General features: G+C 41.2%; 1 protein-coding gene across 1 annotated transcript; it reads right to left on the reverse strand.

Moving 5' to 3' along the window:
- Positions 1-7,463: 7,463 nt before the first annotated feature.
- Positions 7,464-18,854, reverse strand: LOC308297815 (uncharacterized protein; the record flags this gene model as incomplete). Its single annotated transcript, XM_080741382.1, has 5 exons — positions 7,464-7,486; positions 11,275-11,523; positions 13,261-13,380; positions 17,967-18,111; positions 18,837-18,854. 5 exons carry the CDS (start codon positions 18,852-18,854, stop codon positions 7,464-7,466), a joined length of 555 nt encoding a protein of 184 aa, XP_080597508.1.
- Positions 18,855-19,278: the final 424 nt, after the last annotated feature.

Genomic DNA, 19,278 nt, shown 5'->3' on the forward strand with positions numbered 1-19,278 from the left:
ACAGCCTCCAGCGTCTATTCTCATATATTCTCTTCATAAACAACTTATAGCTTTCTTCATAATTTGTTCTCTGTTGACAAGGCTGTGGACATTTGTACGAGTTGTTTTCTTTAGCCGGTGGTTCTGCAACGGACGGCTCTGTTGCGTTTGCTCAGCAACAGGTGGGTAGGGCTAGCTGCGTTTGTTGCCTCCTGCCCAGAGAAATGTCTGCAGTGTGTGTGTGTGCGTGCACACTGCATGCGCGTGCTCAAAGCGCAAGACAGCGGCCCCAGTGCAGTGCATTGTGGGGCAGGAGGGCTTGAATAGTGGCAATCGAATGCGCCCTACAAATCCAGATGCATTGTGGGATACTTCAGTACACTATATTAGGGTAAAAAAATGCTCACTATACATTCTGACACTACTTCAAAATGGTGGAGCTCCCTTTAGGGAATAGGGTGGATTTCGGACGCAGCCTAAGTCATGCAAAGGTAAGGGTTAATGGCATACAACACTATATTATGAGAATGTTTCCAAGTAGAGCATTAAAATAAATAATGACTTGAAGCAGTTATGGCTGGTAGCAATTTGCGCTGTTTTTATTTTATGATACTCAATAGTCTTTTTAATGTGACATGTAGTGATAAATCATAGTAAATCTACAAATTAGGATAACTTGTAACTAAAGTCTTTAGTGTAATAAATGTAGTGGAGTAAAAGTACACTATTTGAATCCAAGATGTAGTGGAGCAGAAGTAAAAATGTTGGATACTCAAGTAAATTACAAATATCTCAAAACTGTACTTAAGTACATTTACATACTTTACACAACTGCATGCATGCACGTATGTCTCTGCAATGTATGACTTTAGCATTCTTTGGCTGTGGTTACTACAAAGGTAGGGTAAATGATTTCATTTAATTCAAATAATAACAAAATGGGTCTATGTTCTAGTACTAGTTTTTGGTCCATATTTGGACTTCAGCCTCATCCCCTGTGCGGAGAAATAGGCCAGTCAATCTAAGCAAGGGGCCTGACCCAAAATAAATTGCAATAGTAATGGTTCAAGGTTTTTTATGATCCTTAAGGCTCATTCCCACCGGCAGCGATAACGATGACGATAGCCATAAAATATCACAGCGATAATTATGCCTTCACATTTATGTCCGATAAAGTTATGGGACATCAATGTGAAGAGGCGTCAATTAACAACAGCCGCTCGCTCAGTGCGCATCGCGAGCTATTTGTCAGAGACCCAGTTCCATATCACTGTGATCTTAACCACATCGTTGTTGATCCTAACGATGTAGTTGTCGGCTATCGTTGTCTGTATCGGTGTTGGGTGGATGCTGCCGATCCACTTCAATTGAAAACCCACTTTTTAAAATCGTTATCATCATCGTTATCGCTGCCGGTGGAAATGAGCCTTTAGGGTCATCCAAAACACATGTTAAAAATCTTCCAAAATATTCTTAGTGGATCAAGGTAAATTCAGGGGGTTCGCGTTTGGGTCCCTTCACTTACTATACAGGAAAAAAAGACCCCCAAAAAATCCTCTTTAAGTAGCATGTCAGGGGTCTAACTAGGGGTTTTTCATGATTCTGAATCCATTCCAAGCATTTGTTTTGCACCAAAAACATTCCTCGGGCTAAAAACTGACCCCCAATACTATGGTTTAGTGATGAGTCATCACTTTTTTGTTGTCAGCTCAGTTTTGCTGTGTCCCTTTTTAGCCCGGGGAATGTTTTTCGTGCAAAACAAATGCTTACAATGGATTCAGGATCATGAAGAACCCCTAGTTAGACCCCTCACATGCTACTTAAAGAAGTTTTTTTTCGAGGTCTTTTTTTCCTGTAAGTGAAGGGACCCAAACGTGAACCCCCTGAATTCACCTTGATCCACTAAGAATATTTTGGAAGATTTTTAACATGTGTTTTGGATGACCCTAAGGATCATAAAAAACCTTGAACCATTACTATTGCAATTTCTTTTGGGTCAAACCTCAGATTGACTAGCCTAAAAAAGCAGTTTCAGTTGCTCCACCAAAACTGTTGGGGGACAGGTTTTCCTCCAATCAGGATACAGTGGGGCCTTCCTCCAATCATGGTTTAGTGGGGCCATGTGCACCAAGGCCCGCCCCCACTTGATCATGATTGGAGGAAGGCCCCCGCCTGTCACTTACCCTACCTTGGGTTTGCTCTCTGACAGAAACAGGCAGAGGAGAAGGTGGTGTCTGTTTGACTGACTGACTGACTGACTTGACTGACTGAGAACTAACAGATACTGTAGCAACCTAACTTACCCTGATTCATCTCTCTCTCTCTCTCTCTCATGCACAGAGAGAAGAATCTCGGTCACTAATGGCGGGTATTGGGGTTCTTGGTATAATAAGGATATGTGTCCATATGGCTCACAAGCTTTAGCCTTCAGCATTCGGGTGAGAAAATCTACTTCTTACATTAAAGTTTAATGTACTATTGCAGGGGTTCTCAAACTTTTTGATATCACAACCTCATATTATGAGGCGACCCTCATCATCCATAAGTAAATCGTTAATGAACAGCTAAAATGAGTTTGTGTGCCTCAGATTGTGCTTTGAATCAAAGGGTTTGTGTGAATGTGTTGTCTTGACATAGGCGGCGGGTGAGCCAAACGTTTGGAGAGTCTGTTTATTTAAAAATGTATTTATTTTTTACACAATGGCATAATAAAGACTTTTTAGCATAATTTCATCAATTTATACCCAGTATGAACTAACAAACAATAGTATATTATAAAGAATAAAGAATCTTAAAGAGGCGGTGCCATAGTTTTGTACTTTTTCTGGTTTTCATGTGTCTAGGAGGTTGACAGTACTTCATTAGACCCCCTGGTGTGGTTCTTATGAGCAATTATGTAATCTCTTAGTATTTGGGTTTTTAGCTGGAGGCTGCCACCCTGTGGGTCAAACATGCTGGTCCAAAAACACAGATACTTATTACATCACAGAATCAACCCCTCCCCTAATTACCATTCACCCAACACACGTGGGTGTGGCTAACTTCAGCTGGGTCACCACCCACCATGACAACCACGCATACCAATGAACTGGTGGGTGTGGCCACATAAAAACATAATTTTAACTCTTTCTGTACACTTTTTTGGAAAAAGAATCTTCCTCCTAGTATAATCATAATAGTAAATAATCATGTTTTATAGGGGGAAAATCATGGCACTCCATCTTTAAAGATACCATAACAACAAGGTTTCTGTTGTATATCAGGCACTTTCGGCATGCAACACATCGTACTACGTAGTATAAGTGAGGCTTTACTTTGGAGATGTGTGTGTGTTGGATGGACATGGCGATTGCACACAGCGCCGCAAAATAAACATCCAATGAATGGACAGTATTGGAAAACACTGTGCCGAGCTACAAGCTCCCTTCGGCTGTACGCCACGTCTAATCAAACCATAACACTGTCTGGAGCAGAAATATGTATTAACCTTTCTGGAAGACCAGGACACTATTATTATAATATAATATTGATCTGTACACATGATGGACATGACAACAATATGTCACAGGGACTTATCCTTAATCCAACTTTTGATGCTGAGTGCCAACTGCCAAGCAGGGAAGCAATTGGTAAATGGTTGGATCTACTATTTATTTATTTTTATTTTACTTTTGAAACAAAATATTTTTTTTATTTCAATCCCTTTCAGATGGCGGCCAAATAAAAAGTAATTTGGGAGTCCATGACAAAAAAGTTTGAGAACCACTGTTTCTATTCTCTTCTTGGTCTGCATGTCTCACACAGGTGGAGGGCCGTCAGGGCGGGGGTGATGACACGGCACTGAATGGCATCAAACTGTACTGTTACAACTACAAGTCAGGTAGCTACGTCGGTACCGTGACATCAAATGACGGACAGTAAGTACAATGTCACCTCAGAGTCACCACAAAGCTTTGTCTCTGTAGCCTGGGATCGATACCATTTTCGGTTTTCTAATCCGGTCTGGAGCGGAAATAACTTCTGCATTCTGTGCAACTCCAAATTTTAGATTTTAAGATTAAAATGTGTTTGGTATAATCAATTGTTTTGTTTTCTTGGTAGTCCATCTGTTATTCAAACTCCTAGCGCGACAGGCAAGACTAAACTAATTGAAACACATTACAATTTCCAATTTAGGCATTTAGCAGACTTACATTAAGCAGGTAATACATCAATACATCAAATGCATTTTTCTTCTTGGGTTTTTAGTGAAGGTTCTGTCAGCATCCCTTGTTAGCTGATCTGAATGAACGGGTGGGGTTGTAGGGGTTGATCAGGCTTTGGAGGTATGGAGGTGTCCTACCTTTGGCTGCTTTGAAGGCCAGCATAATTGTTTTGTATTCTATGCGGGCCGCGACCAGGAGCCAGTGGAGGGACCGGAGAAGTGGAGAGACGTGAAAATTTTGGCTGGTTGCCGCGGCATTTTTGTGAACCCACCACTGGAACCCTTTTTTATTATTTCTTTCAAAACCGGATCACAAGGCTCAGTTTTAGAATGAATACCAGGCTTTCCTCTGTGGTGGTGGAAAGCCTGGTGACGCGAGGTTATTGTGTATTGTATTTTTTTCCCATTCTAATGTTTGTTTCAGTATATTTTATACACATTAACAATCCATAATGTTTATTTCTTTTATTTTTTCCTCCTAGCTGGGGTGACTGGGGGTCACTAAGGTGGTGCAGTGGTGGTAAGCTGGTAGCTTTCCAGCTGAATGTGGAGAGCCCCGGCGGTGATGACACGGCCGTCAATGACATCAACTTCATGTCAGTGGTGTAACTAAGTATAGCTTCATTTACTCAAGTACTGTACTTAAATACATTATTTTACTTTACTGGAGTATTTCCAAAGTTCAGTACTTTTACTTCTGCTCCAGGTGTGACTACTCTGTGGTCAGGGGCTACTCTGGCCTGAGCTGGGGCTCCTGGGGCAGCTGGAGCAGCAAGTGCACCACAGGAATCTGTGGCATCATGACAAAGGTGGAGGGGAGGCAAGGTGGAGGAGATGACACCGCATTAAACAATGTGCAATTTTATTGCTGTTAAAGGGCCTGCTTATCTGCCCTCACTGTCAAACTGTCACTCTGTCACTGTCTGTGGTAAATTGATACAGGTGCCGATAGAACAAACTTTCCTTGGGTAAGATAAAGGGATATTTCACTTTCAAAAAAACATTTGGTAATTTTATCATCTAATCAGGCTTTTATGAATACCCTGAACAGTTTTTAATTAGCTTGATTGAATATTTAGATATTTGATGTTAATGTTACCAGGCCCTCCAGGCCCAGGGCCTCTCCCCATACACACCCATTGTAACTTCAAACTTCATTTTAACCATGATAGATTCATTAAAAACACCCATTATTTTTTCTGGTGACTCATACTACCCTCATAATATGTGTGCAGGCCGTGTTTTTTCGATAACTTTTTTCATTTATTTTTAATAATTATTTATTTGTATTTCATTTTTTCCATTTTCCCAAATAATTATTCATTAAAAATACATGAAAAAAGTTATCAAAAAAACACGGCCTGCTCACATAATAGGAGGGTAGTAGGAGACACCAGAAAAAATAATGGGTGTTTTTAATGAATCTATCATGGTTAAAATGGAGTTTGAAGTTACAATGGGTGTGTATGTGGAGAGAGGCCCTTCCACTGCTCTCTGTTGAAAGTGGAATATCCCTTTAAGTCCATGAGGTCAGATGTAGAGGTATTGACCAACTCCATATATGGAGATCTAGGTGATGATCCAGTCGTCTCCGTGTATGGATATTGTGATCTTCATACATGGAGATCCAGGTGATGATAGTCAGCATGTCTTAATTTGCAAATGAATTCTGTCATACATGGAGTGTTGATGACATCAGGACAGGGATCTCCATATACTGTATGGGCGTATAAGGGACAAGGACGGAATTCATTTGCAAGTGTGACTTGTGTCACGGCAACCACACTTTTCTCTGTTTCACAATGATTTGTTAGAACATGCATTAAATGTTTATTAATTTCAATGTGTAGAATTTTTGTGTGGCCCTTAATCTAAGATTCCAGTTCAGTTTATTTTCTGCTTTAAGACAAAAATAGCCTATACATAACACATATCTGTGGTACAACATTGCAATTTATGAACAATGAGTGTGTCTGAAACGAGTCCATGGTACAATAGACAGGAGGTCAAAACAGAAAATTCCTTCAGAAATGACTTGTGACTATGTTTGGGTAGAAGCTGACATGTTTTTTTTTTCTTTTTTTTAAGAAGGTACCCATAGAAGAAGTTTTAAGGTATAGAAGAACTTTTAAGGTGGTTGTTATTTTGAATTTATTTTCTGTTGACTTTTAGAAGCCCTTCAACATTTGAATGCCCATTTCATGCTATATTCAAATAATCTGATTACACAACATATGCATTTTCTTAATTCTTTACTTTTAAATGTATTTTTTGCATGTTATATTAAAGGAAATCGATAAAAGAACAATATGGAAAGTTATTTTGAATGTTATTGCAACAGATTTATAAATATTATGGTGGTTTTGTCCATTTTGAATATACAAGAAAGCACACAATTCAAAACACACATCACACCAAAATGGATAACATAGCAGGTCAAAGAATGACAGCAAGACTAAGAATAAGAACATTTACAACACTGAAAATGTGTCATGCTAAATAGACAATGACAACAGGCAATGTTGATGGCAAACTGTACCGTCTTGGGTATTATCTAGTAGTGGAAATAATGTGTAATCAGTTAAGAAGCATGTGTGTAACAGTAATATGTATGCAATAACAACTCTTGAGTTTCACTAGTGAGGCACTACTCCTAATCAAGGTCTATTTCTTCATTGTCAAATTAGTTGTTGTACCAAGCTGCACGGGCACATCCAAATGCTCCACTGCAGTAAATTCCTCTTTTACAAGATGATGCCCTGTACTGCACTGATTTCCACTTGCCTTGCATTCACAAACTAAGTTCCAAGCATCTGACCTGAAGAGTTTCTTAAGTTTAAAGCTGGGGGACCAACCTGCCTTCTACCTTGTGCCAGCCACAATTGATTGGTGAGGGTAGCTTTGGACACCCTTGTTGATAGTGGGTCCTCATGATGTGCAGAGTCAAGGCATCACTTGTTGGCGGCAATATAACAATATTGGCTTTTAGTTTTCAAAACAGTCCACAGAAAACTGCATGAATTGATTTGCTGGTTGATTTGGGGTCATAGAGTGTGCATATAAACTGCCAATGAGATAGTAGCTGTAGGCCCACTTGATACTTCATCCTCACCAAAGTTGTGGGGAAGTTGAGGGCTGGAACAATTTCCAGGCTCTTTTTTCCTATAGTGAACTGGCCGTGAGAGCCAGTAGCGTAGCGACCCCCCGCCGGGCCTCAAAGTGAGGTTTTCACCCCCCCCCCCCCCCCTCTCCCGCCTCCCGACTGATCCTTCAAAATCGGTCAGAAACAGCGCAGCACAGCGGCTGCCAACACAATAAAATTCAGTAGGAAACAGCGGACAGTATAAATCAGGGGTCTTCAACGTTTTCAGGTGAAAAGGACCCCTTGGTTAAGAGAGAGATGGAGCAGGCAGGGACCCCCACAACCTTTTCATAGATTCCACATAGTCTCATTGTTTGACAGCACAATCGTCAGTGTATTTTGGATTCATGTCAATTTGTGTTTCGGGTATTTAACCACTTGAGCCGTCATTACCTAATAAACTGGACCTTTTACTCTGTGAAAAAAAACCTCTTTGCCGATCTACAAGCTCACAAGCTTGTAGATCGGCTAATTTCGGCTCCAGTTCTCAGAATATGGACACTAGGGTTCAAGTGGTTAATATAAAAAGGATTGGAAGATTTGGAAGAGTTACCTGTAGTAACTGTCTGAGGACCCCTGTTGAAGACCCCTGGTATAAATGCTATTAATTACCTTTGAGTGGAAATTATTTTCCTAATCCTCCCGAGTCACGGATGGATCAACAATATCCTACTTGCTTCTGTAGCCTACAACTCTTTCTTTTTTAATTGGGTGGCGGGCCCACCAAAGAAATCAGATAGGCCTATTAGTTTCAGAGCCATGCTGTAAAAAACAACTGATAACAGCCCTAAAGACGGCAGGTCTCACTCACAGCTGAAGAGAGAAAATTCTTCATGCCTACCTAAAAGTAAACAGGACACAGCTGTCCTCAAGCAACTGATCACATTGGGCAATCAGTAGCACTCGTCAAGAGGGGCAATAGAGAGTGTCTTCTCAATCCGGTAAGCATTTCAAAATACAAGTTTCCCCGGAGCGGTGGCGGGCCTCCTCCCTCCCGGGCCCTAAATCGACTGCATCGGCTGCTTCCCCTATAGCTCCGCCCCTGGTGAGAGCATTAGATGCTAACAGATCATTTAGTATCTCACTGGACATTTTGATATCTTGAACTTTTTCATGTATCCAAATGTCTCGTCTCAGATATGCAAACACAAGAATTAACACCAGCACATCTGTAGCCATGTTTCCATAAACGTATTCGAATTAGGGAAGCGAATTATCAGAAATACGCATTAAGACAAAGCGAATTTAGCCTGTTTCCATTAAACTGATGAAATGCGATTCTTGGGAGATCCTGCCTGGGTCCGCCTGACCGACCTGCTGTAAATACTTCCCGTGGGCTTCCACCTACACAGTGCACAGAGCTGGGATGGGGCGGATTTTTTACAGACCGAATCCAAGACGTGAGCACTGCTGTGACTCGCTACACAGTACTACACACTCATCCTGCAGCGTCGCTGATGCGAGCTGCTGTGAGCTTGTAAATCGGCCACTTTTCATTTGGCACGCAACACGGTGTGATATGATGAAGTGTCACTCCGTGTGTAACAACCGGTTTGTTTTGTGGGCTATACAATGGACGTTAGTACAGTATGAGAGTAACAGCTTCTTTATACTTAATATGAAGCCTACAGTTGAGGAACATAAATCAGTGAATCACAGATGACACCATATCAATTTCCTGACCATAATAATAATAAAATATAGCTGCAAGCAGCGATAAAGTGGCCAAGCCAGAAAAAGCACGAAAGCAAAAAAGCAGCAAGGGAAAGCAAGGGAAAAGTGGGAAAAGAAATCAAAGAAAAAAATAGAAGCAGTGCTCTTCCGAGCACTATAATATGCAATTTAAATAGTCTGCATGAGGTGAGACTTGAACCGGTGACCATCGGCTTTAAAGACACTGACTGGAACCTGTAAAATAACCTCTCTAAATATCTTGTGCAAATTACATTTACAGGAGGAAAAATACCTTAATAGTGAGAGTACCACCTTTTTTATGTAAACCTGACAAGTATCACCAATTTATTTTATGTTCTTATTGCTTTGATAATACAATAATCGTAGGTAGATCAAGCTATGGGGGAACAGGGGGGTGTGTGTGTGTGTGTGTGTGTGTGTGTGTGTGTGTGTGTGTGTGTGTGTGTGTGTGTTTAACGGTTTCCAGAGTGTATGCATGCATACACACAACCTTGAAATACATGGACACCACTGCTTAGTTCACACTGGTGTGATGGTGTGTGTGTGTGTGTGTGTGTGTGTGTGTGTGTGTGTGTGTGTGTGTGTGTGTGTGTGTGTGTGTGTGTGTGTGTGTCAATAATGCATATTACCAGAAACACCCCACCCTACTAAAATATTTAGTGTAATATATTTTCTACTCGTATATGCATGATTCACACAAATTACCTATTTGGATTTATAAAGGCGATTTTTGCCAAAAGTCTACACATTTGCGTGCCTGTAAGATAATGTCTGGGTTGCTCAAAAATGCATAGACATGAAAATGACTCCAAACATTATTATTTTTTTCATCTTTACTAATCATACATTGCCTTAAACATATTTTTTCATCTTAAAATAATTTGAAAATAATGACAAACAGATACAACATCATACTTTGTAATTGTAATTTAGATCGTTTGTATAACATTGTAACAAATGTATGACTCGTTATTTAAGTCTGGGTGCTGTTTGGTTTAGTAAATAATCCCAAATGTAAGCATTTTAAACAGAGAGGGAAGTCATGACAATGTTATAATAGTCATGACATGACATTTTCGTATTATTCCATCCCGATATTGTTTTATTCTTTCTGCTGTTAGTTTTACAACACATGTATTCTTAATCTCAACCCTTTTGTGGATTTTTAAGCTGTACTTTTGACACTCAGTGTCAATGGCTTTACCCCGAGGGTTTATCTCCTGTATGAGACTTTGTGTGTCTGTTTAGTTCATTCTTCAGGCTAAAACCTTTGCCACAAACTGGACAAGTAAAGGGCTTATTACCTGTATGAGTAAACATGTGGTATTTTAGACGACTCTGAGTAACAAAGCCTTTGCCACAAAATATACAAGCAAAGGGTGTTTCCCCAGTATGAATACTCATGTGGAGTTTTAAATAACATGAGTGAGTATAGCCTTTGCCACACACTGTACACATAAATGGTTTTTCTCGTGAATGTGTGATCAAGTGTTTTTTAAGATTACCGTTGTCATTAAAGCATTTCCCACAAACTTTGCACATGAATGGCTTTTCTCCAGTATGAATTATCTTGTGCCTGTTCAGGGTTTCCTTGCGATTATACGTTTTGCCACACTCTGTACAAATAAAAGTTTTCTTCCCTTTGTGACTGCTCGTGGTTTGACTTCGTTTTGAATACCTCCGCAACTGGGAACGTTTATTTTCCAAAGACAATCTAGGTTCTTCCACATTCTGTGATTTCAGTTTGTTTAACTCTTCCCACGCTTTGAACGTTCACGTTCACCCGATTGCGCAAGACCTTACCGCCAATACGGCGCTCGTTCGGTTCGTTCGTCTGATGACTGTAAGCTGATGAGGGGTCGCGCGGCCGTCTACTGTAAACACATTTTCCGCGGTGATGGTGTAAAAAAATCCATTATGCGTTAGATCAACGGAGAACAATTCACTTCCTTGTTGATTTCCTCTGGCTGTAAGGCTCTGGGGCCAGTGACTGGTCTTCTTCTTCTTCAACACATAACAGGCAAATTCACATTCATTCTCGCATGACGCCGCCCTCTGCTGCCTGGCAGACCAAAGTGCACTATTGCACAACCAAAAAAAATAAAAAAATAAAAATAAATGTCTGTCTGTCTATCTACTATAACGTCGCAAAGGTAAGCCGCTTTTTGATGGCGCCAGACCCAATAAATAAATAAATGATCTGGCAGTAGGAGAGTTAAGGTTGAATGATCTTCCATGGTCTCCTCCCACTCACCACCTTGTTCACTGTCAGATGGAGAACAGTGTGAAGAGAGGAGCTGGTCATCTCTAGTTGGTTTTAATGTTCCACAGAACTCTGCTTGTTCTTTCATGTATGCAGTTGAGGTGCTGGCAGCAGGCTGTATCGTTATTTGTTCATCATCACCTTCACTCATCACTTCTAGTAATGTCACTGCTGGCCCATCAGCCGTCTCTGGTCTTTGAAGTAGCTCCTCCTCCTGTTCCTCTTTGATCCGTGGAAGCTCTGGGAGAGAGAGAGAGAGCATTAGGGGTGGGACGATTCACTTACCGATTCGATTTGATTTTGATTCATAGGGTGGCGATTCGATTTATATCAAAATTATAGCTTTTTCGCGATTATTGAGATTTCTTCCTACAATATACATTGTTTTTTATATACTTTGAATTTAAAATGTTTTGGGTGGTGGTCGTAGTACCACAGCACTTTCTTCTTCAGGGTTCCCACACATTTTTACCAATGAATTTCCAAAACCTTTCCAGAATATTTAAACCAATTTCCAGGACTATATACTGTAACAATAATTCAGTGCAATAACGAGTCGCTTACTCCTGTGTGCAATGCCCAAAGACAGGCAGTGTAGCAAAAATAAAGCGTGCATGCTGCGAACGGACCATGGCATGCATGAGGATCGTGCACGATGGAGACAAACCGGAAAGTGCCCACGTCAAGAGGTACGGAAATCGTGGCAGGGAACTCTCACAGTCGATTTATGGTGAGGCAGTAAATTAGTTAACAAAATCAATAACCAAAAACAATGCCTAGCCATTTTTTCCTTGACCTTCCAGGACCCTTGATCAATTCCAAAACCTTTCCAGTACTGGAAAAATATTTTTCTAATCTCAAAATATTTCCAGGAATTTCATGACCGTGGGAACCCTGCTTCTTTCTCTGTTTAAGGAGTCCCACTATAACTACAAATCTGTAAATGAGTACACAACCTTTCTTGTGCAGGCCAGAGTGCTTCCTACAATCAAATTCAGTCCTTTTTTTATTGAAGTGATGAACATGAATATTAACGGAATATTCAGAACATATCAAGGAATATTGAAGTGATGAACAATAATGAAATATTCAGAACATATCAAGGAATATTATTTTAACTACCTTTTTGGCTTTTACCATGGGCCTGTCTCTGAGTAGCTATTTTTTTCCTCCAAAATATAATTTAAGGTAATGAGTCAGATAGCCTATTAGCCAGATATTGTTTTGCATTTCTTGCAATGCTGGCAGTGTGTGTGTGTGTGTGTGTGTGTGCGTGCGTCACGACACAACTTTTCTGAGCAACTGTGTAAAGAGGTCAGGTCACAAAAATTTACGTTTCAGAGTACTTCAAAAGAAGTGAACAAGCGGCAATTAGACCACATTCCACTAGCTACGCTGCTCGATGTAATGCAGCAGGTAGGAGAGGCAGAGACAGACCCGTCTCAGGGGAGGAGGCAGAGGACTGCAGCTATACATAAGAGACACTTGTTCTGAGACGGTATGATTTTAATTTTTGAAACACAATGTAAATTATTTCATCTAAAAAAAAAAAAAAAAAAGAAAATTAAATAGATTCTAAACTTTGAAATCGATTTAACTGAATTATGGCATTAAAATTGTGACATAACCCACACTCTGAACATATTTTGGAGCACATATCTTCGAACGGGTAAGGTCTAGTTGATATAGAAGTCTAGTTGATATAGAAAGAGCAAGTCATAGAGTTTAAAATGAAAACAAGGGTATTGTGCAGTCACAGTTACCAACAGCGCTCAAAGTGTGTTAAGGGTTGAGAGTTAATGTGTGATCATTCTGTGGTTAAATACACAGACTAATTTGTTCACAAAGGCCATTGAACTCGAGCAACGAGTGCTTGTTACTTTGATGTTAACAAGGCAATATACACATTTGTGTTGAAAATATATCCTCCGCAGTATTGAGCATTTGATAAAAAATATGTTTTACATTCACACTCACCTGTCTGGGTTTGGGAGGTATTCTGACAAGGTAGAGTGACTGGTTCCTCTTTAATCTGTGGAAGCTGTGGCTCCTCCTGGACCAGATTGGGGCTCCTCTCCTCATGTTTTTGGAAAACGTCTTTAAGACAGAAGGAGGAGAGAAGAGGTAGCATTAGCCCAACAACTTACTCATATACATTAGATCAGGGGTCTTCAACGTTTTCAGGCCAAGGACCCCTTAGTTGAGAGAGAGATGAAGCAGGGACCCCCACAACCTCTTCATAGATTCCATACAGTTTCATTATTTGACAGCACAATCATTAGTGTATTTTGGATTCATGTCAGATATTTAACTACTTGAACCGTCCATACTTAATAAACTTGACCTTTCTACAAGCTCACAACGCCTCAGGCGTTGTGAGCTTGTAGATCGGTTATTTTTGGCTAAAGTTCTCAAAATATATTATGGACGCTAGGGTTCAAGTGGTTAATATAAAAAAGGAGAACAAGTTTCTACCACTCAAAGATTTGGAGGACCCCCTGTAGTGACTCCCTGTTGAAGACCAGTAGATGTTCCTTTTGTGCCCATCTGTGATCTGCGACTGCCACCCTTGCTGACGTCCACCCCAGGTGAGTTTGAACCCACATCTTCTTCCACATTAAAGGTGTGTGCTCTAACCACTAGATAGATAGATAGATGGATGGATGGATAGATACAAACATATCCTACAAGGAATACCAAATATTACAGAATACTGGATACCGAATATAACCGAATACTGAATTAGGCTATTCAATGTTTGTTTTGTTTTTTCTGCTGTAATTCAACTGTATGGCATGCTAATGTTTTGAGACATATTGTCTTTTATTGCTAATTTACTACACCATAGTAAATACATAATTCTACACAATAAATACATATATGTTTTAAATAACAAAACTCAATATGGACCCTTTTAAGTTTTGCCATAATCATATACAGGGCTCGAAATTTACTTTTTTAATTTGCCGGTGCTACCACTTTAAAAAAGTAGGAGCACCAGAAAAAATGTTATTGCTACCGTAGGAGACGGTGGGGGAAGGAGCGCTTCTTTTCCGTTCACCAGCGTTGGCTACTCCCCAGCGTCAGGGTTAGGTTTAGGCATAGTTTTACCGAGGTTAGGGTTAGGTTTAGGCATAGTTTTACTGAGGTTAGGGTTAGGTTTAGGCATAGAGGTTAACATTCACACCTGCGCGGTCCAAGTGACCACAGCCGAGCACTCCAGACCTCCACTCCAGCCAATCACAAGCCGCGCCTTCTAATCTATGCGACACCGTCTCCTACGGTGTCCATAATCACGGACCTACATTTATCCCTTATGCCCAAAATTATTGGATTCTGGTTTTGTAGCCATTATAGAAATAGGCCTTAATTATTTTAACATTTGGGTAAAAATAGCCAATTTTAAATTAAGGTGCCCACTCTTCTGTCCCTCATCCATCCATCTCAGAGACAATTAGGCTACATTGATTCTGATTATTTACAACAGCTTCAAAATAAACATACCAGCCATGTGTTCGATCTCTGCCTAGCCTAGCTCCAACGTGCGCACGCAAACGCACACACACACACACACACACACACACACACACACACACACACACAGTGCGCGTGCACTCGAGCTCCGCCCCCCACTGTCCACTCTCTCAACTTGTGTACACACACACACACACACACACACACGCACACGCGCACACACACACACACACACACAGCGAGCGAGCGTCTCTCCTCTCAGGCAGACTCGGAACGGATCATTTCTAAACGTCTATTGAAATAATTTACTTTCTGACACGTGGTGTCAGAAAGCACTCACCAACGCAGCAGCCTCATCAGCGCTCCATTCCCATTTGTGTAAACAATTGCTAGACTAGAAGCTAATGCTGTTAGCTACACCAACAGCTAATTGTAGTGGCTGCTGGCTGGCTGCAGAGGGAATGAGTGGATGTTAATGAGCGCTGATTTTGGTTGACTCGGTGTGTTTTTGTCGCACCACAGAAATGATTGACAGTCGTACGGGTGCTCCCAAATATATTTATAGTCACACAGATTAAATTTCAGTCGCATTTGCGACCAAAATGGTCGCAATTTCAAGCCCTGATATAGCTCGATTACAACAGAGACACAGCCATGACAGCTAGGGCTGGGTTCGGTAACCGCCGTACCGCCGTATCGCGGTATACCGCGGCCTACCGCGGTGTCAGGGTCCTTACCGCGGTCAAAAAAGACAAAAAAATAGGCTATTTTTATTGAGAACGAGCGAGTTTTAAAACGGGGGAGAAGCGAGGACCGCATGCGCTTCATGCCGCTCTGCTCTGGGCCGCGCACCACATGTTTGGAACAATTGGGAGCTTGGCCCGTCACAGTCTCCGACAGAGAGTGAGACCCAGTGAGACACAGTAGACTGGAGCAGTGCAGTAGCCTCGTAGCCTCAGTAGCGTTAAACTTTCTCCATAATCCACACGACACAACTCACACAAGTATGTTTATACATACCTCGTGGCCGTTTCTTTTTTATTCATACGGGGCGGAGCGCGAGGACTAAAGCCGAAAATGAAACCAGCGCTAGTGAGTACTTTTACAGTATAGCGCGTGTGCCCGTCGTTGTTCGACTACAACCTTTTCTGTCAAGTCTGGTAACTAAAACCTGTTTACTATGTTTATATCACCACTCAATCAATGCGATTTGAGACGTGAGTTTGCATAATCACAGACCGTACACAATCACTATACCCGTCTCATCTGGTTTGTTCACCAGCGTGCAGTAGGCCTACATGTCTGAAGCCCCTGTAGCGTCAGTTCAGCAAAAGCTAAGGTATGGCAACATGACTGGTGTCTTGCACGCGCACCCTCGCGCGCGTGCAAGACACCAGTCATGTTGCCATACCTTAGCAACAGGCACGATGTTGTACATTTTATTATTTCCCACTGTAGCTGTAGGCACTGTAGGTGCCATAGCTTGCCATACCCAATTGACGCCTCTGTAGCCTACGTTACTATAGTAACCCGACACTGCAAAGATCTACAAGCTCAGAACGCGTTGCGAACGCGACGCATTGTGAGCTTGTAGATCTGCTACTTTCAAAAGCCAGACCCACTGTGCTGTACGGGGAACTCGAGCAGTCGGGCTTATAGGACTGTGGAGCGACGCATTTTGGGCAGATGATAGGAATATTTTGTCTTATCGCCGAACCTTAATTAATAGATACGGGGGTGCGGTAATTACCGCAATACCGGCGGTAAATGGGAGGACGGTAACCGCGATAACAAAATGTTGATACCGCCCCACCCCTAATGACAGCAAATATTACCAAAAAAAAAACAGCCATTCGCAACCGCATCAGTGTTATAGAACTTGTTTTACAAGCTCACAGTGTGTTGCTGATCGACACGTTGTGAGCTTGTAGATCGGCTATGTTCAGAGTGCAACGCTGTCGTACAACAGAGCATAAACTGAGTGATTGGTTGCAGCAGGGGACCTACGCTTTACTGTCTGCTTCTTTGAGTTCACTAAACATTTTAGACTCATAAGAGTAATAAGAGAAAATAGCACTAACCAAAAGCATAAAGAAGAATTGACTAACGGAGCATGTCAAATACAATTGAGAAATTTGATCCTACCTGGTTGCTTCAACGGGAAGTGTTTTTACATAACTAAAGCCTTTAAAGTGTTGACTGCCCAACAGAAGCAATTACAGTAGGCTATACTACTTTACATTCACATTTGAAAATAGCAGATCAGCAAGCTCACAATGTGTCACGTTGCGACACATTGTGAGCTTGTATATTTGCTATTTAAAAAATATTGAGGGAAAACATTTTTTATTTTTTATTTTTGAAACATTTTAACAACATAAATCTGTGTGGAGGTCCCTGGCACCACATATTTTCAGATGGGGGTCTGCGACTGTGGACAAATATGTAATCTGGGGTCCTTGATATGAAAAGATTTGGGAACCACTGGTTTAAAAAATATTAGAAAGTAAGCCCAATAACCAACTATTTTTTTAGAGACACAAATTGCTTATTATAAGCAGACATGGCACCCCAGGTACATTCAGAGCCCAGAGCCTAGAACGCCAACTACTGACACTTTAATGCAAGGACAACAGGAAACCAAATGATGTTTTTCAGGCCAGCTTTTTCAGCCTCCGCCTCTTTCAGGATATGAACAGGAAGCCAGGGGCGGGGCCAGGAATAACGTGAATACAAGCGCTCAACTTCAGCTTGACTTATTAAGTCAAAATAAACTAAACTACTTCACTCAAATCAAAGGTAGTTTAGTATTGAAAGTCTATTCTCCGCGTTGGGAAACCTCTCAGCACCCCACGCACTTCACCCGTCATGAAATAAAACGCATCCAAATCGACCGCCGCTTATTTCCGGGTTGTCAACCGTTGTGTCTGCTCGAAGTGGGTGCGTTAATTTGCCTTTTATTTCATGAAAAAAATAATGTATTTTGCAGAGTTGGTGGGGTGCTGAGAGATTTCCCACTGCGGAGAATAGACTTTCAACAATGCACAAAACTAGCCTACCTTTGTTTAGGTGAGTATTGAAGTAGTTTAGTTTATTTTGACTTAAGTTGAGCGCTCGTAGGGGATGAGCAATCCCAGTGTGGTCATTTAGCGACGGGTCAGAGGAGCTAAAATGACGCCAACACTAACACAATGGAAGGGTTGACCCACCTGCTCTGTGTAGTATGACGCGTGGCTGTAAAATGAGGTCCAGCTGTTTGTTTCGTCTCTCCAGCAGAGTTTCTAGTGTCTCCATCTCTCTCTGGAAGAGGTTGAACATGAACTCTGCAGCCAAACGGAGACGCTCGCTGACAAGCTTCACACAACAAACATCACTTTGCTTTTCCAAAACACGCAATATCTCCTCTCCCACCGACGTCAGGTGTTCATTTATCGACAGCCGTACAGACTCTATTCGACACATTTCACCTCCTTTAAAAGACGTTTTCACCGCGCTTTGTTTCTCACCCATATGAAAACAACGTTTGAACAACACGCACTCACTTCCGGGTTAAAGTGGTTCGCGCATGTGCAATGATGGATCTAGGCACGCGAGAGCAATATAGATGTAGCCTATTTCGCCCTCTGGTGGAGGAGGTATGTAACTGTCACTGAAGAAAGACAGACAGACAGACAGACAGACAGACAGACAGACACCATGTAGCCTATGTCTATTTCTATTTGGCTTATAACTAAGAAGAACTTAATAAGAAGATATGGTGAGAATGGAAAAAGAGAGATCAGACGTTTGCCCGGGACCCAAACTGGAATAAAGAAACAATCTACTATCACTACTTTCTTAAACATTTGTGCTCTAATTTATGCTTAGCCTTTTATTTTATTTATGAATGATATTAGTTTGAAAAATGATTACATTTTCTTTATTATTCATCAAAATCTTAACTTTTTGGGGTTTGTTTTTTTGTAAATGTTTTGAAATGGATGGATGGATGGATGTATTCCAGCTTGTATTCCAGTTTAAAATGTGTCTGCTAGTTTATTTGTTTCATTGATTTCAATTTCACTTCATCACCATTTCACGTGGGGGCTGCTCTCCATTCCGACATGCTGCCATTCCGACATTGACTTCTTATTGTCGGAGTGGCAACACATAGAGGTTAGGGTTAGGGGTTAGGTATAGGGTTAGTGTCAGAATGGTGTCATAATGTCAGACGTCTATGATGTCTGTCATGCCATGTCATTTCCATATTTGGGAAAAGTATATAGGGGAGAACAGGGTAAGATGAACCGCTGGGTAAGATGAACCACCCCCTTTATCTTTAAAACTATACACATGAGTTGTCATTTGACCCTAAAATAAGAACACAAACATCATTTCCACCAGGCTGTGGAATTGACAGACATGGGCAAAGTGGAAAGCATATTTCTACCCCAAAAAGTGTTTTTGCTGGTCGAAGTAAATTTTGTACTTTTGTGATATAATATTTTTTATGTTAAAGCAAATGTACCCAGGTCTCTACTT

Source organism: Nannobrachium achirus, assembly GCF_963921795.1.
Source record: "Nannobrachium achirus genome assembly, chromosome: 14".
NCBI classification, from domain to species: domain Eukaryota; kingdom Metazoa; phylum Chordata; class Actinopteri; order Myctophiformes; family Myctophidae; genus Nannobrachium; species Nannobrachium achirus.